The sequence below is a fragment of the Serinus canaria genome, chromosome 7 (assembly GCF_022539315.1).
Source record: "Serinus canaria isolate serCan28SL12 chromosome 7, serCan2020, whole genome shotgun sequence".
Classification (NCBI taxonomy): domain Eukaryota; kingdom Metazoa; phylum Chordata; class Aves; order Passeriformes; family Fringillidae; genus Serinus; species Serinus canaria.
The window spans coordinates 19802191-19826405 of record NC_066321.1 but is presented as its reverse complement, the minus strand read 5'-3'; the positions used below and the strand labels follow the sequence as shown (position 1 = coordinate 19826405).

The following is a 24215-nucleotide window of genomic DNA, read 5'->3' as shown; positions in this document are numbered from 1 at the left end:
TCCCCCTCGCAATTTAAGAGACGGTCAGATCGGGGTAGTAAATAAATGACCTACATTTCAACAGACACAGACAGACAGACAGGACAGAGGAGAGGGCTTCCCCGCCCCCCAGACATCTTTTTCTGATTGTCCCACAAAGCCGCGGCCGGCGCTCGCTCTGCTCCCAGGCTGTTGTGCGGTGCTCGGGGCCGCTCCGTCAGCTGTCAGCGGTGGGAACCGGCCCGCATCACATCTGTGCTCTCCTGCACCGAGCTACCGTGCAGCGTCCTAATGGCTGGATGGGCAAGAGACCTCCTGTTTGTTTGTTTGCTTGGGTTTCATTTGTGTTTTTTTTTTTTTTTAAATTCTGTCTCTCTTTCCCCCTCTTTTTTTTTTTTTTCCTTTCCTTTTATTTGACTTAGTTTCTTTTTTGTTGTTGTTGTTTCTGTTTTGGGTTTTTTTTTTTTTTTGTTTGTTTGTTTTTTTTCCTGTAATAATTTTAATTATTTTCGGGACCAATAGTGCTTGCGTTAGGGGAAAACGTATATATAATCACATCAGCTGCGGCTGCTGCATAGCTTCTTGGTGGGCCGAAGGGTACCACGACGTGTAGCTGGGGATGTAGGTGCCCGGGGTCCCCGACGAGGCCTTACCAGAGGCGGAGGTGGTATTCCACACTGGAGGCACGGGTGGCGAGCTGCCCGAGAGAGCCCTGCCGTTGGTCAAGGCGCTGCTCTCCAGGGCGGCCCCTCCTTGCTTCATCAGCTTCTTGAATTTGGAGCGCTTGTTCTGAAACCAAATCTTCACCTGCAAAGGGGAACGGAGCAGGGTTCAGCATCCCTCGGTTCGGTCCAGCATGCCTCCATCCCTCCCAGGGCACGACGGACCCCCGTACCCGGCGGCCCCCAGCCTCTCCCTCATTCCCCCCGCGCCTGCTGTGTTATTTTGTGACGCCAAGCCACCCAGCAGGAGCCCCCTGGGCCCACTCCAGCGGGCTCTGCGGGGGCTTCCACAGCACCGGGAGCGCCCCGCGGCGGGACGGGTGTCGCCCGGGCCCCGCTCCCACGGCTGTGACCCGTGCGTGTTACGCGTGTGGTCTCCCACGCAGACGGTGGGGACACGGAGGGGACACGGGAGAGGGGCCGACTCAGTCGGAGCTGTACCTGGGTCTGGGTGAGTCCCAGAGATGCTGCGAGCTCGGCTCTTTCGGGCAGAGCCAGGTACTGAGTCTGCTGGAACCTCCTGTTCAAAGCCTGTAGCTGTAAACTGGAGTAAATAGTCCTGGGTTTGCGGATTTTTTTCCCTTTCCCATTAAAGCGAACTTCCCCTCCTTCTACCACAGTGCTTTTCTCCGATTCGGCCCCTACAAACAACAAACGACGCAGAATAAATAATAATAATAATAGCAGCAATAGCAATAATAGCAGTAACAGTAATAGCAGCAGCAGCAGTAGTAACAACAACAACAGCAACATCGACAATAACAATAATGAGAAGGAAGAAAAGTGAAGCTCGAGTAACGCTAACAAAGGCTCCGGGCGATTATGGCAGCCCAGGCTTCTTCCCAGCGAAAGTTTGCTATTTTTACAGGCTGCAGTTTAGGTTTAATTACCCTTAATTGCATACATTGTTTATAGCGCTACGCAATAAATAATTACGAAGACTAATACGTGCACATCTGGGTTGGTTTCTTTTCCAGCCAAGCATTGTGTGCTCTGTGTATTGGTCCCCTGTGATTCTCAGCCTCTCTTGACTAATATTTTGTAATTTAATTTAATTTTTTCCCCCGAAAGATTTTTTTTAATACAACACCCTCCCTCCAGCCTTGCCTTCCCTCCTCCCCTCCCCCCCCTCCCCAAAGCCGAGTGCACCTACCTGTCTCCTCTAACCGGGTCTGAGTCAGGCTGGAGCTGTTGGGGTAGGACTGCACTGAACTGATGTAGGGGTTGGTCGAGTGGCTGCTGACCGAGTTCACATAGGGGTAGCCCAGCGGTCGGGAGAAGGACGAAGCTGTGCTGTACGAGCTGTCAGGCTGAGAGTGGCCCGCGGAGTGTAAACAGTGCATGGAATAGTGTCCGTGGGACATGGGAGAAGGAGACATTTGCTGGCTGGGCGGCCCAAACTCCATAAAGACAGCCTTCCCTGAGACGGGGCTATTTAGACTCTCTGGCATGGTAGTCATGGTCATTTCTTGTCGCTTGGTCTGTGTGTGTGTTCTCTCTTCAGCTTGCCTTTTTGGGGTCTGTTGTGTTTCTCAGGACAGGAAAGAACCCAATTTAAGCGAAACAGGGTTTTTCACTTTCCATTCATAAGAAAATGGAGTTTGTCTCTTTGAAAAGTCTAAGCATGATGCTGTAGATCTACACAAACTCGCCTAAAAGCTTTGACTCAGCCAAGTCTATGAATATTCATGAGACGGCGGAGCTGATTGGTCCGTCGTCTTGCATAATCGCTTTGGATTGGTCCGAGGCGCTCGGGGCTCGCCCGGACCCCGGTGAGCGCGGAGAGCCGGGCTGGCAGCGCCGCGCTTGCCCGAGCGCCGGCGGCGGCCGCACTCCCGCCCCGCTCCCGGCCGGCCCCGGCACGGCGCCACCCAGGAACCCTCTCCCATCGCAGGCCGCCCGCTCCCGCCGAGGGCGCAGATCCGGATTTTGGCGGAAGGCACCGCAACCCCCTCCGCCCTTCTCCGCCCCTCGCCGCGAAGGCGGCGCGGAGGGGACGGCAGCCGTGCTCCGCCGGCCTCGGCGGGCTGCGGGGGCTCTTGCAGCTGCCCGCCCCGCTCCGGCAGACGGCGGCGGGACCCGCGGACAAAGCGAGCGGCCCCCGCCCGCCAGGCCCCCCGCGCTCGGCGAGCTCGCAGGGGCTCTCGGCCCCGGCCCGCAGGTCCCAGCGCCGTCCGCACCTCCAGATCGCACCGCCCGGCTATTGTCGTTATTGCTCTAAAGGGAAAAAAAGCGATCCAACCGAAAAAAGTCCCTCTGAAAGGGCCCAACGGCGCATTTGAGCTTAAAATGAAAACTTCCGCGTGCGTGAGCGGTAAATGAGGTGGGACTTAGGAGATCCTCCCCAGAAAGCCCACGATGAATCCCAAATTACTTTGCTAGATAATTAGAAAGTGTTGATAATTATTTCTTTCATAATTCTGCGGTGTGACTGTAACAGGAAAATGATCTTGTGAAAGTTCACACGTGCAGATGTATTAGTTACTGATTCATTTGATTAAATGCTAGTCTCAAGTGCTCTGATCCACAGCTGAAGGCGGCCCCATTAGCATAACACTGATGTTTAATTTTCATACGCATAATTAGCCATATATTTAACACTAATAGCAACATGCAGCCTTCCAGCATTAAACAGCCTGGGATTTGATCTGGCCTGGGCTGAACTTTCCCGGTTACACCTAGACTGTCTAGGGTGCGCAGTTATCACTGCACTACATCTATGTAATCAAGCACATTTTGGCAAAGGGAGAACACCAATAAAAATGAACATTCAAAACAAATCGCAGCGTTGATGTCGTTAGAGGTACTAGCGCCGGCAGAGGGGCTTGGACACCCCCGGTAGAGTCCTCATGGTGTTCAGGCTCTTTCGGGCAGCGACGGCCCTTGAAGCAGCCGGCCCCTGACTGTGCAAAGCTGGCACAACCGAGCCCCTCTGCTCCCTTTTTTTCTTTTTTTCCCTTTCTCTTTTCATTAGTAGCTCTGTCGGTTTTAATTGCCCGTTTCCTAACGATGCTTTTTACCTCCTTCCCCCTCCCCTTTTTTTTCTCAATTTTTTTTTTTTCCTCGCAAAGCGCGAAGTTCCTTCTCACTAACTCTCCGAGGCTTGGCGCAGAAGGGGCAGTGACGGTGTTTCCGCACGCACACGGTGCCCTTCGCCAGCCAGCTCTGCCCTCCTGGCCATGGAAGTGACCACCCGAAGCGGGTCAGGGAGCTTGACCGGGCAGGGAACAGGGCGCCCCGGCAGCTCCAGCACCTTCGCCCGCCTCATCCTGAAACTGCAGAGAGGGGAGGCCGCTCCGCGTCCGCCGGGACTGCCGTCTCCTGCTCCAATCGGCCGGACACAGGCAGTCCTGGGGCGAACCACAGTCCCTCCAACCCCGCCAAAACCCCGCGGACCGGTCGGTGAGGCTCTGCTCGCCCCCGTCCTGCAGAGCAGGGCCCCCGCCCCTCCGTGGTCCCGGTCAGCGCGGCTTCGGCGGGCGCGGAGGGGCCGCGGCCACAGGATGGCCCGACGCCGCAGGAGCGACTGCCACGTCGGGACTCTCATCGTGCTGTCCCGGCAACACCTTCTACATGATGGGCTTATGCGAGGCGCTGGCTGTCCCCGAACAGCCGAGACATCTCTTCAGTCTCGTTCGTAATTAGGATTACAAAGGTGCGCTATCATTGCCTCCGCCTGGCCGCCAGCGCTCCGCAGCGGCCGGTAAAACTCGCAGTCCCACCAGAGTTACCGGCGGGACTTCAGGGCGCAGCGATTACCAGGAGCTGCCGGCAGTCCCCCTACGAGGGGCTGCGGGGGGTTCTCCGCTCCCGGTTGCCCCGTTCTCGCCTCATCCCACGCCGCGGTAAGAGCAGGACAGGAGGCAAAGGGCAGACGATGGTTTGAAACATGGCACCTGCGGTGCAATCCAGGGGCTCCCGGAGTGGCCAAAATCCACGGGAGGCATCTCTGGGGCGCCTCCGAGACGCGCCGGACACCCTGCTGCCCCCAGCGCCCCTCAGAAGGGGCAGCGCGGCTGGGCGGTTGAACGAACGTAAGGGAACAAAACACATGCCCCTCCAGGCAATGCCGACTGTCCTTCGCACTGTTTATTCTCTGCGTATTTGTAAACTTGGCTGCATCGTTTGTTTTGCAGGTTTTATGGCCTTCCAAGCTCCTCTTGGGGAGGATGAAGCTGAGTGGCTGCCCTGCGGTGTTAGCCGTATTCAGGGACGGGGGTCTCTGCTTTTTGAAAAGCTGCTGTTAGAAACTATTAGAGCTGAGAGCTCACTGTACTTGAATGAAAGCAAACAGCAGAGTAAAGCTGTAAGAAAGCAGCTTACTTCTGTCCAGGACCACTGAGGGAGCCAGTGCTGAGCCACTCTGGTTGCCTGAATGTGCAACTGGGCAGCCCTCAGCATGAGACCCCATCTGCCTGTAATGAGGGCCAAGTTGCTTGTACCAAACATCACCACTGTTGTCGTGGGCCTGGGGAACTTCTGGAAGTCCTTTAATTATCTCCAAGGCTACCCAGGTTTCACAGGCCCAGGTCCTGCTCTGGTAGCCTCCAAATATAAATGCCAGACTTGTTTGGGCCCACAGGGTGGTCAGCAACTGGCTAAATTGCAAATCAACCCCTGCACGCCTGGCAGGCCCAGGACAGGACTGCAGAGAGCACAGGGCCAAGTGAGACCACAGCTCATGAGGTCCATCAGTTCCAAACTCTGTGCAGGAGTCAGGACTCATCTTCTAGACTGCAAACTCCTCTGCCTCCATAAAATGCCTAAACTACAGAGTGCCTCTCCCTTAACTAACATGGGCACCACAGAGCAGTGATTACCCCAAACTGGTTAATTTTTCAAGCAGGGCAATTATTGATCCCCGGAGAGGCGTGCTTTGCATCTCATTTTTAATCACTTTTTGTGCTGTGTAAAAAGAGGCGAGAAGCAGGGGATTGCTGCTGGGAATGATGCTGGGAAGAGTCTGCTCCCTCTGCCTGACACACTCAGGAAACTTTTTTCCATCCTAGTAGAAGTTACAGCCTGGGAAACAGCATTGTGTTAATCGCAATGAAGACAAATTGACTCCATACCTCAGCTATAAAGGGAAAATGCTTTGTTTCTCTGTCCTCTCAACTGCTTAGACTGTATCATCTGATATCTATTTGCCCCACATAGGATTTGGAAGAGAGGGGCACCACTTTCTGCCCCTAACCCTAAATAACCCAAACCCTTTGCCACTTGCAGACTGTGCTTGGCTGCTCCAAGGGTCACAAAAAAAACCTAAAGACTTTTATTAAATACTCACCAGGTTATACACAGAAAGAACTATGTCCAGAGACAGCCCCTCAAATTGTTTTTTCTGTCCCCTGGAGTGACTTATGCAACAGCCATTCCCCTCAGAAATTAAGAAACCTCTTCTCTGTCCCGAGTGAAACTTGAAATCCCAGAAGTACAGTAAGTTTCTCCACTCCTTGCTCCATCTTTAGGCTTCTTCCACCAGTTTAGTGAGGATTTCTGCTCCCTCTGAGGTAATCACCAGGGTATGTTCAAATTGTGCAGATCTGAAATTCACATTTAGCAGTTATGAGGGGAAAAACACATTCACCATGCCTGGAAACTCATCTGTTTGGGTTTTCTGGGCTGTCAGTGATGAGTTCCACGTCTTAAGAAATACTAAAAAATAAAATCAGGCACCTTTTATTGTCTACAGAAATTGCAGTCCATTTGTCCTCCAGAATCTTAAATTCAGGGGATCCTTCCATTATTATTGGCTCTGCAGCAAGAAAAACAAAATGTATTCTAAAGTTAGTTGCACTCCTGTGTGGACTGTGAAACAATCAAGAACGGGGGGCATCTCAGTAGGCAGCTCCCCTTCCTCACAGGTCCCATCTCCCTGGGCTGGCATTCTCTTGACACACTAAAATGTGAACTAAAAAGGAAGATAAAATAGCAAGGTAGGAAGTTGCCCATTCCTCTTTTATAAAACCATGGAATTTTAATTAAGACCGTGTGGATAATAACCAAAGCACCAACCACATTTATAAACAATAGATAGTTTTAAATATCTGAATTTTTTTAAACAGGCTTAAAATGTTCATCAAATCAGCAAAACAACAATTTTCTTATTTCCTTCTAATTGCCGTGCCATTTAGCCACACAGTGAGAATGAAGGCTTTTCCCCCAGCAGTTCTCCACGACTGGAAGTGAGCACGACCAGTCTGCGGGGCGAGGCTCTGGCTGGTTACTGCCGCCGCAGTCCCCAAACCCAGCAACAGCTCGGGAAGGCAGCGAATGACTGAGTGCCACCAGGCTGCTCGGCTTCGGGGATACGATCGCATCCTTCTCACCCTCCTCAAATCAAGTGTGCGGGCAGAATCTTTGCCTTGCCAAAAATAGGAGTCAAATATTAGCAAAATTTATAATTAACATTTCATTCTTTAAATCTTGTAATTTGAAAATTATTTCATCCAATTAGTTTCTAATGCATTTTTTAAAAATGATATTTTAATCTATTTCCTAAGAGGTCAATCTCACCGACGTCCCCCTGTCTGCACGGTTTTTCTATATCCCAATAAAGAAATGTTACTGATCTGGGCTGCTACGTGTGTGCTTTTTAAAAGAAAAGCCATAGCAGAGAGTTACTAACCTATTGTGAACGCCATTCCTTCTTCCATTAACAAATCATTGTCATTGGCTACAAAAGAGAAAAAAAAAAACAAAACCAAAAAACCCGCGTTTATGCATCTTGGGTCTCTCTCTTTTTTTTTTTTTTTTTTTTTTTTTTTTTAGGGAAGACAACCGAGCTCTTTGTTTAAACCCCTTTTTAGCTCGCAGGTACTGTGCACCCGAGCCCCGTTATGAGCCGGAGCACCCACCGAAAGCGAACCCACCCCGGCCGCAGCGAGACCATCCCGACTCCCGGCTCCGTCCAGGCCGGGAGCTTTAACGTTTTAGCAGAGATTTTTCTTTGCCCCGTGACAAACTTTGCCGGCGTGGCTCGGGCGCGGGCGGGATGCGGAGGCGCGGTCCAGGGCGGCTGCCGCCCGGAGCGGGCGGGGGAGGCGGTCCGCGGCGCTCAGCTGCCCCGGCAACTCCGTTAACGAGCGACTCGTCCCCATAAATACCCGCGCAACCCTCAGAAAACGGGGTTGGGGATGCCCTCCAGCTTCCCAGCGATTTAATCTCCCCACCGGCAATCCCCCGCCCCGCCGGACCGGCAGCGCGCGTGGGGGTGGGTGAATATGTGTGTGTGTGGCTCTGCTCGCTTTACCGCCCTCCCCGGAGCCCTCACATCGCCCGGGCGGAGCGGAGCGGAGCGGAGCGGCGCGGGGGTCACTTACCGTGGTGCCATACCTCAGGGTGCCCGTGAAAGTACGACCCGATGCCGTGGCCGACGAAGAGGGGGCAGACCTGGAAGCCAGCCTGCCATGCCAGGGAGCTGCGGGGGCAAACAGGACCTGTCAGGGTGCATGCCCCCACCACCAGCCCCGCTAGACAGCCCCAGCTCCTGATACCGCGTTGCTACTGACACTGGGTCACCACTTTGCCACCGCTCCGAAAGAGTCATTGAAGGGAGCATGGCTGAGCCATTGTTAGGTTTCCGAGTTAACACGCCTGCCAAGAGAGGCTGGTAGTTCCCGTGCCAGCCCGGCTAAGTAAAATGGCAGCATGTTGTCTCCCTGCTCGATGGAGGGTAACCTTCTCGACGAGCACACTGAGAACTCATTTTAAGATGGCACAGCTGAAGTTGCCAAGTTGGGCAGTCGAGGCCCCAGCACAGTACCAAACCACAGCCTCTGCCAGATTCTCTTTAAGTGCAGAGTCTGTGCTGGGCTGCAGACCCAGGGGCCTGCACTGGGTTTCCTGCAGAAGAGGCTCCTGCTGCCAGCTGGGAGAGTTAAGAGCCCTACTACTTAGCTTTCATAATACTTCAAACATTTAGTATAAAAACCTACTGAAAGTTCAGCAAACAGATGTATGCTAAATAACAATGTATTTCTAATGAATCTATTGCTACAGAGGCAAAACCAAATCATAACAATTACAGTATTTCAGTTCTGCCTGAGAGATCTGACCTGCCTTTCACGGCCTGTCTCAGGGAGAAGCATCTCTGAGAACTGCCTGCAGGACCATGGCTAAACACTGATCTCTACCCGTGGTAGGAAAGCAAATTCCTATCCCAGTTCCCCGAAACTGGAGGACCTGGAGATACATGGGGTATCCTCTGGCTGCTGGCCCACCTCATGTCTGCAGGCTTCACTTTCAGGGTCTCCCTACATTCAAGCAGTGGTGGAGGCAGTGGTGGACACAGTGATTTGAGGCAGCTCAACCAAGAGGCCTCCCTGTATCCAAACCAGAAAATGCAGAGACTCACAAAGATCTGGAGATGGATTAGAAGTGACAAGAAAGTTACCCTTGTCCCTGCATATCACCCCCATCCTATTTCTAAAATTGAATGAGAGCAAGATAGGAATGCACTTAGCCTGAAGAGATTTTGCCTGTAACATTAAAAGCTTAATTTGCTTCTTTGAATGAAGGTAGGCACTGAAAAACTTCAGGATTGTCTGTATTTATGTCTTAGGAAAAGCTCTCTCACAGTTTCACTACAGGTGGAAAGCTGGAAAAGTTAGAAAACTCAACTAAAGGTAAAGCTGTTGCAGAAATTAAAGCTTGTTAATCCCCATGGGGTAGCTTTTATTCAGGTGCAAAGTGGTCTCAGCTTGCTGTACAAAGTAATCACCTTTGCACACCAGGCTCCACAGACTCTGCAGTGCTGGCTCCAGTGTCCATGGGTCATTGTCCCAGAATTTAATGCCACTCAATTGAGGGACATGCTGCTCTACCACAGTTAAACAGCAATGAGAGAGTAGAGTTGGTTAATGCTGCAGTGTTCAGACCTTAGAACATTTTTTAACAGGATTCATATATTACCTTCTACCTTTTTATTGCTCTGATAAAAAGACTCATCACATTTCTTCATTAACTCTGGAGAAGAATAGAAATTTCAGGTTTAGGTACCTCCAAACTCCAAAGTACAGGCAAAGAGGATTACCAATAAAGCTAGAAATTGGGGCTTAATTTGTTTGCACTCAAAGTCCAGGCTTTATAAATAATTTATATATACATAAACTTTGTACATCAATTATTTTGGAAAAAAAAAAAAAAAAAGAAGGCTTATGCAATGAGAAGTCCTACTAGAGATGGAAAATACTTTTTCCCCCGCCTTTCTATCATGTTCCCTATATCTGGGTCAGAGACTTGGCCTGCTGGCTGTGATGCTGCTGAAGGTCAAGCAAGAAGTACAGGGAATGGTGGTGTGTTAGAAAGCCAGATTCCTCAGAAACATACACAAAATCCAAGATCTCCAGTGACCAAGCCCAGAGCAATGCAGATGATGAATCCAATATGAGTGAAGTGATTCTTGGAAGAGAGATGGGAGAAGCCATTCATGCAACATGTGATAAGGTTTTCTTTCATCTTCTTCTGCCAGTCTTTTAGCAAAATTATAAACAATCACACTAACTGTTCAGCCTTGCTGATGTCCTTACATGGCATCCTGACCACTGACAGAGCATGGTCATTTTTTGTATTACTAGTAGATTTGTTCTTCCAGAAAAATCCATGTTCTGTATCAAAACAGAAATAGTTTCTCTCTGTGCAACTATTCTTCTGAGAACCATGGCTCCATACTTTCCAGTGAGCAGGGGAAGCTCCAGCCTCAGCATTCAGCTGCTGCCAAGGAGGGTGGCAGTAGCAGCAGGAGCTGTGTGTTGAGCACCAAGTGCACAAGCACCAAGGCACACAGGAGGCAGTGTTACAAGATTATCCTGTCCTCATGCAGTCAAAGAAATGGTTCATATGCATCTCAACAGTGAATTCTAGCACTTTCTTGCCAAACAGCTTTGAAAACAACTTTGTTAGCATCAGTACTTCAGTGGTTACTGTCTGTGATCCAAAGAGGGGATCCTGGAGCTCACAGGCCTTTGACATCCACACTGACAAACAGTGTGTCCCTCCTTCTTCCCTCTTGTTTACATACACAGCCTTGGTATTCTCTACATAAAATGTAACATGGTCAACAGACCTGAAGTAACACACAGAAAATAAACTGCAAGTATGAAATTCACCATTTTCAATCTGGTTTTAGTATTTGCATGCACTTCAGGTGTTTCTCTCCACAACTACCAGCTTTACTTTGGAGTATTTAATAAATCCCAGTGAACTCTTACATCCTTGTGGAGTTACAGTAAAATACCCAGCTTTCATAACAAAACAAAGCTGCTAATCCTAGCTACAACTTGAAAAGGTAATCCTGTAAATGTACATGTTGGCTGTAACTTTGAGACAGCTCTGAGAAGAGTGAATTGAACTATTGGTCTTAGTAAGCCTTTCTGGTCTCCAGGATTCCCAGGCTGTGGAATCTGATTAAAGAATCAAGATGCCAGAGAGTGGAGCATTTTTGCACACATTTGCCCTTTCTTGCTGACAACGGGTCAACATTTTGGTCTCACTGTCTCACTGCCCAGCTCAGGACCTGTCAGTGGTGGCCTTTCTCTGCAGCTTTCCCATAAGACAGCCCCAGCTTCATCAGATGCTTCTTGCAGAAAGGCAGCGTAAGCTTAGACAGCTGGAGGAGCCCTGACTGCAAGTGGAGTGAAGGCAGGAGGCAGAGGTTGGCATGGCTGAGCTGGGCTGCCTGGCATCTGCTGTGGGAAAGGATGTGCCAGTCTGCCAGTTCCCCTTGGATGGGGTACATCCCAGCAAATCATCTCCAGAGCAAATGCTGGGGCAGCAGAGGTACACCTCACAAGAGAGCATCAAGAGAAAAAAAAAAGGTTCTTCAGAATAATCACTGTTAAAAATACCCATTGACAACATTTATTATCACACATATTGATCTTTGTTGCATATTTGGGCAGAGGTGAATTGGGCAGGATTAAAAGCATAATTATTTAGTGAGCCCAGTACTTGATTTTATGTTTTGCTGCCATGTGTTCAAGCCCAGTGGCTTGAGGAGTCAAGAGTAGCTGCAGTGCTGCTTTTCTATAGCTGATGGCAAAACCAGGCCAAGTGTCTGGCATTGGCATGGATCAGCAGTGACCCAGCTGGTAAAGGAACATAACTGAGGGCCAAGCTATCCTCCTGAAGCCATTGTCTGAGCCTGTCATGCTTCAGAGAGTGGAGACAGGAGAGATAGGTGTCAGTTGCCATCTGAGCATCCTCTTCCCATGTTGCCAGACAACAGCTAATTCTCTGAAAAGAGGGATAAGTGTGGAGACATGCATTGCTGTCCTGACAGCAGCCTAACAGGGAAATTGCCACAAAGGAGGAACAAGCAGGATTGATTCTCTAGAAAGCTTTCCCCTATACTCAAGCTTCCCCTCAAAGGAGCTCTTGGGTGATAAATCCCTTCTGTTAAGCTGAAAAGCAGGTTGAAAGAATTTCCTTAGGGAGCTGTCCTGTGCAGATACCCTCTAGGTGCACCTAGAGGAGCATTTTTCTTTTTTTACCAAATTTTGCCACTTTTTCCTCAGGGCGGGTCTGGTCTAGTATTCTTAGCACTCACTGAAGAAAAAAAAAAGTGAAACAATCCCATTTTCAGCATCGACAGCTACTGCTTCTCTGGGCTCTGTGGTGGCATAAGGGAAGAAAGAATTTGACTGATTGGACAAGATGGCACAGACTGCTTTGCTCTCAAGGATAAGCATCCTGGTGCACTGATCTTCAGCCAGGGATGCTTCTCCCACAGTGCCAGCTTCTCTCACCAGGGATGAAACCTTATCCAAAACAGTCCTGCAGAGCAGCAAGACAAGAATGGCCAAAGTTGTTAAACAAATTTGTCTTACACTTCTTGGCAGTGAATATACTTGAGAAACACTGAAGCTGGTAACAGTCCCATGACAATTATGTTCTTATGTAGGGATCTGACTTTTTTTTTTTAATTTGGAAGTAATCAAGTTTGTCTTTGCTATATTAGTAGCAAAATGGCCCCTGAATGGCATACTTTTTTTTTAAAGTATTCAAACCAGGCTCATCCTAAACTATATTTATTTGTGATAAAAAACCTGTTTTGAATAGTACCATAGTATTTAATTTGAGAAATTACAAAATTCTACAGGTAAAATATTCAAGTAGGTTTTTTTTCTGAAACAGTAATCCTAGACTGAGGGAATGCACAAGTTCAGGGATTCCCTATAATGACAATAAATGTTGAGGTATAATTAGTAATATTTTTGAAAGCCAACAATTGTTTTTTGAAAGAAAGGTACATTTTAGTTTCGAACTGGAACACAAATTACTGTATTTTTCTTACAATAGTGCTGAACTTTTATTTGAGGTTCTCTGTTTCTGAAAGCAGACATGATGGATTGAAATAAAAGATAATTTATTGCAATGCTTACTTTCAAGTGCAGAGAGAAGCAGTGTAATTGTAATTTACAGTAGCTGTCAAGGAAAATCTATCACAGATGACATTAAAATGACTTATTTTGCCTGAGCCACTTATTGTTTAAATGTGCATAATCTGATAGAAACAGATTTTTTTTTAAAATCTGCTTTATATTGTTCTAAATTAATATCAAAACATATACTTACTAGTTAAACATTTTAAAGCATTTATTAATACTTTCATCACTACTATTTTTTGTAGGAGTTGAAATTTGGTTTATTTAATGACATCACTTTTAAGTTCTTTAGCTCTCTACACTATAACACTTTCATGCACTTAGACTCACTGTCTAAAAAGCAGATTTCAAACGAGATACATTTTTGTCTGAAAATGTCAGAAATGGTAGAAGAAAATGACCAGAGGGACCAACTCCATTTACACTGGAACTGACCAATAGTTTTGATATGCCTTCCAGTAGAAAGAGGTTAGCAAAGACCCAAATTTTTCTAAGCAAAGTAGCTCAAGAATCCATGCAATCTTTTATTTGCAACTTGAGGCTGATGGAAGAATGAACTGCTACCAAGGAAATACTCAGTGTCAGCTATTGAGCTTCCATGACAAAGACTATGCTAGAATATCGGCAGCCAACTTACTCCAAGATGTAACTATTCTGAAACCTACTGTAGAAAGGAAATATCCTCATTATTTGTGCATAAGATGCATTCTGGATATGACTGGAGCACATTTACAGAAAAACTGATGAAAGAAACCTTAACACATTTCCATTCTGATGGACCTGAATTTTTTCACCTTGTAGGTGCTTCTTCTCAGGCATTTATAATATCTAACTCTTGTGAAACTTGAGATTTATATATATATATATACATATGTACTATTTGTCTGTCTGTAAGCAAATGTCAAATGACAAATAATCTGAAACACACAGCTTCACCAAGCCAAGCTGAGCTTTCAGCAGAGGGAGTGTTAAAGTAGTTCTAAACAAATCAGCACATTTAAATCCTCAACATGATAAAATCTTGAGAAATAAAGTTAATGACCTGCTATTTCATATGCAGTTTTGAATAGCTACTAGCTTCAATTAATCTGCTTTGCAAAGGGGACACTGACTATATATTTACATTTTGCAAGGAAACTGACCTCTGCAACAACACAGCAAAAATCCAATGTCACATTCAACTCTGTTATTTTTCTTCTTCTTCCTTTTTTTTATTTTTATTTTTTTTTCAAAAACCAGCTAGAATTAATGTAGTGAATCTGTAATGAAATGCATTATCCTGCATGGAGATTTATCAGATTTTCGAACTGAATGCCATGCTTTGCTAGCACTAGCTGGAGTTCACCTGCGTGTTGGTGTGGCGTGTGGCTCTTTTTTGTAAAGAGTTAAGTTGAACACAAAAAAAGGGAACAAAGGTCAGCACCCAGCCGCCACTTGAATGTGAGATTTTTCTTTTTATTCCCCTTGATGTATACTAGGCTCTGTGTTATTAGTCTTAATGATGGAAAATTGTAGTGTTGATACAAATCTTTTTTTCAAAGTAGTAGGCGGGAGCTCCATTTGTTAGTAAGTTTTTTTGTGACTAAAAGCCATGGACAGTACATTTATGTAGCAGTAAAAGGCCTAGATGCTCTTTCCATAGCAGAGCTAATTATTCCTACTGTGACCTTACTGATCTACCCTGTTCCTAGTACATCTCATCTGCACGCCTGTTCCTCTGTGTAGATGGTGTCAGAGAATATGAAAAACCCTATAATGAAACCATTTTCATGATGGAGAAAGGCTACTGGAGTTGCACTTGCTACAAAGAGGCTCAATTATATGAGTAATTGTGATAATTTTCTACATTCATAGCCTTCAATGGGGAAAAAAGAATGAGAGCCACAAAAGAAAATTACTTTAACAAGAAAGTACAGAGAGTAAAAATGGAAGAAGAGACAAAAAAGGGGGAAAAAATAACCAGAAAAAAAAGTTTAAAAAATAGATCTGGAGGGAGGAATAGCAAGACAGGGAGAACAACAGAAATGCTCAAAAAGCCTATGTGCAGCTGTGTTGCACAATTAAATTGAATTTTTTTTCTGCAGTTGATGAATGTGACTACTGCAAATGTGCCTCTGTAGTTAGCTATCATTTGTTGTTCCGTGACAGGAAAAGGATAATTACCTCTCAGAGAGAATCAAAGGCTGACATGCCCTTTAGACACAGCCATGAATGCAGAGCTCGATAGAATGCTTGAATAAGAATCCAGTGTTCTGTGCCCCCTTCTACTCAAGAATAAATTTTGTTAAAATGCAAGAGCACCACCAGTAAATTTGTTGAACCCTAGGTGTTCAAAAATATGAGGTGCATCTATCGACTCATCCCATTTGCAAAAATAAAACTACATTTTGAATTCACTTCTATTATATTCATGGACAGTAAGATAGTGAGATATGCATTAAATTTCTTTTCCCAGTAGGGGTCTGATTCAACATTTCCTATGAAAGAACAGAAAGACACTATCCTTTTTCTCCAGGCTAGTTAGCCTATAATTTAAAACTGTCAAAAACACAATTTTATACAAAGTCTTCAATAAAAGCTTCTCAGATATAACCCAAAGAGGTTTTACTAAAGTTTGATTCAGACTCTGTTACAATATTTTTAAAGCTATAAATACATCTAACTGATATTTTGCCGTTCTCTTTTTTACTTAAAGTATTTGAAGATTTACAAAGGAAAAAAAAAGGCAGCATCCTTTCAAGGTGACTAAGCCTTGCTGCTTTTAAGTAATCAGAATGAATTCAATAGCTTGTTGGGACCATTAGCAGTCCGAAGAAGTATTGCTTAATGAAATGTATATGATATATGTCTATTTCGTTCTTTTGGTAAACATTTTAAAATAATCCATAGGCACCTTCAAAAAATGAAGACGCGTTTTTTATTTAAAGCCATCAGCAGAAGAGTCATGACTGCATTTATGTGAAGGCTAGAAGAGATGCAAAATAGGGAAAAATCTCTGAATGTCAGCTCTTTTTTCCCTATGATGTTAGCAGGCACTGCTCTTTGTAAGATCAGAAGCTCTCGAGTTAAATATTTTTGTAGTTTTTAAACAAAGAGCTTATTTATGTTGACTAATTCCTTTGTAACATTCAATGAAAACAATGGTTTCTAACTGTCTTACACCGTTAGACAGATGTGGTGTAGTGTCACACACAAATAAAAATTAAACAAAAGCCCACTGCAAATTACATCTGTTAATTTAAATCTACTTTATGAATATATTTGTCTTTTCCTACAGTTATCTTTGCTGACCCTAGTGTAATTCACTTAAAAAAATACCTCTTATCCAAGGAACAACATTATAGCTTGGCAGTTCACATACTGATATCAGACTGAAATGATGGTTTTGAATCATAAAACATGTCATCAGCTTTATACCAAACCACCAATAACCTTTGTCCCATTTGCCAGCCCTCCTTTTACTTGTCAATATAAGGCTTACCTGATTGTGTTTCCAATTACAGAGAAGGGAGCCCCTGGTCTGCAGGCTGCAATTGCTTCATCTCTACATTTCCTGGCAACCTCCACTAACTTTTCACCAGATTTATCCACATTGCCCACCAAAAAGGTTTCAGAAGTGTCACCATGGTAGCCATTGTAATACACCTAAACATATGCAGAAATGCAAAGACATTTTCTCATTTTGCATCCAGAAACAAATCCTTGTCTTAATTAAATCCATTCTTTCTAAGAACAAGCTATATATTGCAACAGATAAGACAGGTAAGTTGAATTTGCAAGACTGGAAAAGTAAAACATTGCAGAGGAAAAAAATGAAAAAGCTTGAAAGACTGCAAGGTGCGTAAGGGTTGCCAATGTTGCCAATTAAAAATTCAAGAAAAGCAGAAGCTGTGCATCAGTGCCCAGCAGTGCACCAGGCAGTGACACTGCTCAGCCACAGGACATGATGATAACTGGGCTGCTTCTGAGAAGATGGGTGGGGGCCATGGATGGGCTGAGGTGGGCTTTGGGGGCTGCTGGGTGCCACCCATGCTGGCCCCTGCCCCTGCAGCCAGGGACCTGCTTGCTCCCCAGAGGGGCAGGCCCTGAGCCCCAGCACTGGCCGTGGCCATGGGGGAACCTGTTGGTGGCTGGCAGGGAGGTGAAAGTCTGCAGGCAGCAGCCCCCGTTGGAGCTCTGAGGTGAGAGCCATGCCCTGCTACCAACAGCCAGAGTGACCCCCAGGACCAAACCCACTGTCAGCTGTTGCAGGTTTTCTTCAATCTCATTTTTAAACTACAATGTGGCATTAACATTGGATTTTACTTCTGATTTCCAGAGATGAATTTTGAGAGAATAAATGTACTGCTGTGGCACTAAAAAATTTCATCTTCTGAAAATGGAACATGCTGTTGAATTTATTACATACTGTTTTTTTCTTTTCTTTTTGAAATTTCATAGGTTTTAAATGTTAGCCCTCCTGAAATTCTCTGTTGAGCACAAGAAATCCTGACTATGCACTATGGAGCTTGCAACACACCATTAAAATGGGGTTTGCAGCTCTGCACATGGCAGGCAGGCCCATAATTGTAAAACCAAGCCATATTTCCCTACAAAAAGACAAATTATAATGGTGCAGAGTTTTGATCTTCTAAAACATTTTTTCTCCCCCAAACAGTGGGCAACTATCCTTCTACAACTAATTACTCACCGAGCTCGAACCACTGAACTTTTGCCACTGGCAAGCTATTTGTGAAAGACAGACTCACATTCTTTTTGGTTGATTCCAAACTAAAAAAACCCTCTGTAACCCCAAAAACCCCACCACTACAGACAGTTTATCTCAAGGCCAGGTTTGTCTTCAAGCTAAAATATAAAGAAAATGCAGGCATTAGGAGCAAGGGGTATTTTAAGGAAAGGTGAGTGCCAGCAAGGGCCCAACTGTGTTGCCACTGCTCTGGCAAAAAGCAGCTGCAATCCTCTGCTCTACACCTTCCTCTGCCAGGTCAGACTGCCACAAAATAATTTTTAATTTTTTTAATTTAATGCTCATTGGGCAGGTTTTAAAGTAGATAGTTCATATTTAGACTAAACTAGTTTGTTTTTAGCTCTAGCAAGGAAAACACACAAACCCCCAACAGCATCATCATCCTCAAAAAGCAAACGCAGATTTAAAACACAGGAGAGTTAAAAAAAAAAACAAACCCACAAACAACAACAACAAAAAAAACCCCAACAAGAAAGCAAATAATAATATTTACTGCAGCCCATCAGCTGCAATTACATATTTCTGGTGTTAATAAACTACAACCACAGCAAATGTAACATACTATTTCCTTAAATTCAGTGAAAGAACCAAGTTGTAAGAAACATTAACCTGGTAACAATAGGCTGAAAATTGCACTATGCTGAGGATCCAGTAATGGATAACACTATTGTATCTATACTAAAACACATTTTCAAGTCCACATGTTTCAAGCCTATAAAATTTGTATTTCATCCATGAAATGCTACCATCTTAATTGTGCTAAAATGGATTTTTTTGTTCAGATAATCTGTACATAGTGCTAGGTATTTACACTTAACATCCTGAGTATTATTTAATTACTTTATAGAACCTGTACACAATTATAAACAATTTGTTGTGCAATATTTACTTTGATTTTTATTCTGTCCAGCTGTGAAACATCCTAGTTTTGCTCATTAAAAATAAGCTAAGAGGTCAGTTAATAATGCTGAAAAGAAGTATTTTTTCCTCAGCTGTTTTGAACTAAGCAATTATCACACACAGCACAGTACAGTTTTATTTGATTTAAAAAAAAATCTTACAAAGAGAGTCAGCATTTCCCATCCTTGCAGGAGTCTTTACATTCACAGAAATGTCAAGATTTATTTTCTTTTATGAGACTAAATTAAAAGCAAATAAATATATGTCTGCAAAAAAGCCAGTAACATTCAGTCAGACATTTGTAAAGCAGAGTGGACAAGACATACACACTATTTTAATATAAAAAATATTTCATTTAGTTTATAATGGAAAGTATCTGTGGTATGAGTCTATACTTTTTTAAAATCTAAGGTATCATTATTATCCTGACAGACTGAACAAAAAGTAAAATGAACCTTAAGGAGGTACAAAGAAATATGATTTAAATCCTTAGTTGTTGCAAACTGATTTAGTTTAATAAACTCAGCAAAGGAACACCAGTTCACCAAAGTTAAAATTAGGGCCAAAAATAAAGTTTAAAAATGCTAGATTGCACTGTGTAAACCTGATAGCCAGAATTCTACAATTAGAAAGTATGGAGATGGGAAAGAATTTAAAAAGATCAAAACCCCAAGCCAAACCAAATCCAGTTCTGGATCACATGTGAGTATATAATGGGAAAAAGGTCATTGACCCTAATTTCAATAGAAAAAATATTTTAGAAAGCTTGAATCTCATGCTTAGAGGTAGGTCTGCTGAAGATTTCTTCACTCTGACAGTATGAACATAGTATCAAGTTACCATAAGGTTCTTTAATGATTTAAAAACCTTGTTTTTACCAGATTCTGCCCCCTTGTATGTGACATATTATTGCAAAATAATGGAGGGATCAAAAAAAAAAAAAAAATCTGTGTTCATACTAGAAATAAACAGCACTTCAGAAAAATAAAAACATGCACAGCAAAAGGAAAAAAACTTCTGCAAGACACAATTTTTTTTTTTTTTCATAAATGAAACGAGAATTAGGTTTCCAGCTCCTGTGCTTTCTTGCTCCTAGGAAAACCCTATGTTTATTTAAATAGCTATAACTGATGATTGCCTGGAAAAATTAAGTCACAGTTATATCACATTATTTGTGTTTCTGCTCGAAAGGTTCAGGGCTTCTACACCAGAAATGGAACACAACACTACCTTCAGGGATTTTAATAAATGTAGGGAGCACTGCTAGCAAAAGAGTTGCTGTCCAAATAGACTGACATACCCAGGCCAATGCAGCCTCTAATGACAGAGTAAGATAATGTCAGGCCCCACTCAAAATCAGCAGGAAGAGGAAGATCAATCTTGGCAGAGTGAAGGAAAAATGCTGGCTTTCTTCATGTTAGCTCATCTCATACATATCTATCTTCAGCTGCTGCCCAGTACTGTGGTGCTCTGCATTAACTACACAGTGGATCAATAACAATTACACCTTCTCAAAAACATGACACATAGCAGGATTGGGTTGACATTTCACTTAGGCCAACATTGATCTCAGTGCATCTGATTCCAGTCCTAAATTCAAGTCAGGCCTGAGTCTAGCTGGAATAAACACACAGTTAAAAACAAAAAAGGAAACCAGCTGCTTGTGCCTTGGCTCAGAAGTAAACAGCACATCCATCTGTGCATCCCCCATCTCCAATCCACTATTCTTCCTGTTGCTACTAGTGATTCTAAAGTTGATCAAAGACTATTTTTTTATATGAATTACTCACTGTGACATCAATGTTGATAATATCTCCATCCTGAAGAGGTCGACTGAAACATAAACAGAAAAAAAAAAAAAAAGGTGACAGACAGTTCCCAACAAAGGGAATATAAGAATAAACACCTAATGACACATACATAAAAAATCAAGGGGTAGATATTTTGTGATGGAGGAAGGCAGAAGCAAACAGAATAACCATTTTTAATGTTCAGCTCTGACTATTTAGAGAACAAGTGTAGCTGAATATAAAATAATGAGAAACAACTACCAGAAAAACATATCAACACCTGAAAAATCTACCATTATATTTATTCTTTTTCTCTCACTAGGGTTCATATTTTACTTTGTGAGCAGCTGAATGTATTGAGAATATAAAAAAAAATCCTGTATAAATTCAAATACATTTATTCCTTAGCCTATACTTATTTTGCTGGATGAACAAAAAATCAGACCATAATGTTTTTTTTTTCCCTCACGCACACTAAACTCAAAATGCAATATGGTATTTTTCTTTAAGTGTCTGGAAAACCAGGATAATATATTTTTTTCCTATTTCACATATATTTCTGTAACAGCTATAAGCATCACAGGGTAACACGTTCTGCATCTACAACGCATTTAAGTACGACATTTAGTTAAGCTGAAGCACATTCAATATTAAATACAATTTATTAATTCCAGTTTAACATTTTAATTTCCAGTTGTAAAATGTAAATTATTGAGGAAATACCTGTCAGGAATACCATGACATACCACGTTGTTTACAGAAGTACAAACAGATTTTGGAAAACCTCCATAGCCCAGAGGTGATGGATAGGCATTCTGTCTGATTATTTCATGATGAACAATGGAATCTATTTCTTCAGTTGTCATGCCAACCTAAAATATCAAACATAACATCCTGTTAAAAAAGCAAAGACAGTTTCTCATATTTACTGAATGTGATTGCAGCCAAGCTTCAATGAAATATTGGGTGTTTCAAATATGCTGCTTTGATACAAGACTAGATTGCCTGATATACTTTATTGATATATGGACTTTTTTTTTTCTGAAAAACCCTCCAAAAAAGAGATTTTAAATAAAGCATGCAGTAGAAATAAGCACTCAAAGGTTCCTAGAAAACCTAAAATCATGTTTACTTCCTTTCTGTTTTTTCCATATCTACTTTCTCAAAGACACCAATTTCCCATGTCATCGTTTCAGTAGCTGCTATAGAAATGTCTTGTTTCAATGCTTTCAGCCCCTTAAAACACAACATTACTTTCCCTTTTTATTTGTAAAAGAAAGGATATTAAATCTTGTAATTACCCAGTACATTCATCATAATGTATTTAAGCATTTTAAGAAATTGTTTTCCAGGTATTCCTAAATTTAAAAAAACATTGAAATATTTAGATGCAAATTTTAAGGATATTTTACTTAAAGTTGCCATAGCCTGGATGATCATAATGAATCTACAAGTACTGACCCATCATTTTTAGAAATCTTCATTTTTATGCTTGATGTTTTCTAGATTCATCTTTTCCACAAGATTTTACTCATTAAAAAACCCCTCTCATAAATCAGTCAGCCATTTTCTGGGTATCCATGGAGTGCAAAGTGCACATGCTTAAAATAATATTATTCTTGCTTTTCTTTTGGATCAACTCTGTCTCTGGAATGGTTAGAGCTGAAATTTGGTAGGGAAACCTCTCTAATTGAGAAGTACTTTTGAGGGTTCCTCCGTAAATTGATTTTGCTTTGAATGAGTTGCGAGTCTTTGAAAATCATACTTTGTATAGATACAAGTATCATTCTCAGCACACTGAAGGAAATGCCACAGTGGCTGTGATTTTGAAGTAACATGTGGAATGCAGGTAAGCTGTGGTGCAGGAGACAGTCACATATTGAAATACTGCGTGGCCATGCACAGCCAATACAGAAGAGTGCACTTGTGTACTGTGCTGAGGATAAAACCAGGTCTGTTTACTCAGCTGAATTTTGCTCAGCACAGAAATGTTGTTGGGCAGGTGAGGAGCAGTGAACGTGGGTTCAAGACCAGGACTGGGATTAGTGCACATGCCCCCTGTTTTGCAGCCACAGCCTTGGCAGGCTCTCTGCATTGGATAGGGCAGCCGGTGGCTCTGGATAAATACAGGTTTGTTGTTCCTGCCTCTGCTCAAACATCTTCATCTTTAGCCCACGGACAAACTGAACTGCTATGTACTGACTGGCTGCTGTCTACTGCTTCTCTGCTCAAGAAATTTGATGTGGTTTTTGGATTCTCAGCAGACAGATCTCTGGTCTCTGCATGGCTTACACTCTGTGCCAAGTTCTGCTTTTAACAGCATGTGCTTTACTTTTAAAGATACTTTTGCTAGCTGGGCAAGTTAGGGGTGGCACCTGCTGTGCCCCTAATCCCTTACTTGGAACAGGGCAATTCAACAGTATAAAATAAAATATTTTCATGTCATAGAATCTGTGGTTTTCTTCCCAAATCTGTAACTCAGACTCATGAAAGCTATCATATAATACTGTATCGTAATTTGAAATCCCACAGGTGGTAATGGCAACATCAAAACCATGTTCAAACTCCATCTCTCTGTATCCATGGATTAGAATGCACCTTTGTTATACTGGGGGATCTTAACTGCCACTAGCTAAAGCACAGGCAAGAGCCAGTTTGGAGGACTGTATGCAAGGTGGGGTTCAGAATGATAGCAGGAACAGGTGGAGGGATGGGACTCTTCAGGTAACATGGGAATGTAGAGTTTAGCTTATGAGACTAGGCTAAAAGAGCTTGGTTTGTTCAGTCTGGTGCACAGCTCTATTCCTGCATGAAGGGGAAGACTCATGGAAAGGCAGGAAACTGTTTAAATTAAAGAGCAGCGCTGGCACAAGAACAGATGGGCCTAAACTGACCATGTGCAGCAACAAACTGGAAAGCAGAAGATGCTTACTGTCAATAAGGGAGGGTTTTGGAGCATCCTCCCAGTCAGTGGGGTCTTGAACAAACACTTATTTGTGTAAAACAGAGCTCACCAACAGTCTGTGACTGACCTGGGCTGTGGTTTTAGCACTGCAACTGCAAATACCAGCTCTCCCCTAGTACACCGGTCCTGGTTATGTAATTTGTACCTTATACACCTTTTTGCTACAAAGCATTCATTATACATGTGTAGTATTTTGCTATTATGTAGGATTTGGCACATATTATGAACTGCATCATAAACGACACCATACTGCACACATGTGTATTTACACATGATAACAACCAAAGAGTATTTGGGAAAAACTGCTCTCATTCAAAATCCACATTGCACCCTGATCCTCTGGAAACATGTATATGCCTTTAACTTTAAATGAGTAAGTTTTACTGTGCTGAAAAACAATTGAACATTAAAAAGTTACACATGCACAAAGCTATGTAAGATTAAAGCTTCAGGCAATTTCGTTATTTGCTATTCCAGCTCCAGAACTATACCTTTGTGAAAGAGTGATGATAGCTGAAAGAAAAATCTCCTTTTAAGTCAATGGCATTGACCTACAGTCCCCATCTATCTCTGCATCTCATAGCTACTCAACCCATTTCACCTTATCCAATATGCTATTACATGAAATACCAAGGCAAGGCTAAAAAAGCATTTCTTCATCTGCAAAACCTGGTAGTAGACTCCTCCCTCTACATTTTTTCTTGGGAGGTATCCTAAAAAGCATAT

At 43.5% G+C, this 24215-nt stretch overlaps 2 protein-coding genes across 3 annotated transcripts in view; both read right to left on the bottom strand.

The window, feature by feature from the left end:
• Nucleotides 1-444: 444 nt before the first annotated feature.
• DLX1 (distal-less homeobox 1) lies at nucleotides 445-2396 on the bottom strand. The gene is made up of 3 exons (XM_009087993.4): nucleotides 1855-2396; nucleotides 1143-1342; nucleotides 445-786 (listed from the first exon to the last, which is right to left on the bottom strand). The coding sequence occupies exons 1-3, from the start codon at nucleotides 2165-2167 to the stop codon at nucleotides 532-534; spliced, it is 768 nt and encodes a 255-aa protein (XP_009086241.1). The 5' UTR covers nucleotides 2168-2396; the 3' UTR covers nucleotides 445-531.
• Nucleotides 2397-4315: 1919 nt separating this feature from the next.
• The window catches only part of METAP1D (methionyl aminopeptidase type 1D, mitochondrial), a 45321-nt gene continuing 25421 nt past the window's right edge, over nucleotides 4316-24215 (bottom strand). The window contains exons 4-10 of one of the 2 annotated variants that reach the window (XM_050976813.1): nucleotides 21248-21396; nucleotides 20525-20567; nucleotides 16569-16732; nucleotides 8024-8121; nucleotides 7330-7377; nucleotides 6378-6456; nucleotides 4316-6244 (exon numbers count right to left, since the gene is read on the bottom strand). In XM_050976813.1, coding sequence (XP_050832770.1) covers nucleotides 6166-6244; nucleotides 6378-6456; nucleotides 7330-7377; nucleotides 8024-8121; nucleotides 16569-16732; nucleotides 20525-20567; nucleotides 21248-21396 — 660 coding nt within the window. In that variant the 3' untranslated portion in view covers nucleotides 4316-6165. The remainder of the gene's footprint in view (nucleotides 6245-6377; nucleotides 6457-7329; nucleotides 7378-8023; nucleotides 8122-16568; nucleotides 16733-20524; nucleotides 20568-21247; nucleotides 21397-24215) is intronic. The other variant, XM_030241822.2, reaches the window with a different exon arrangement.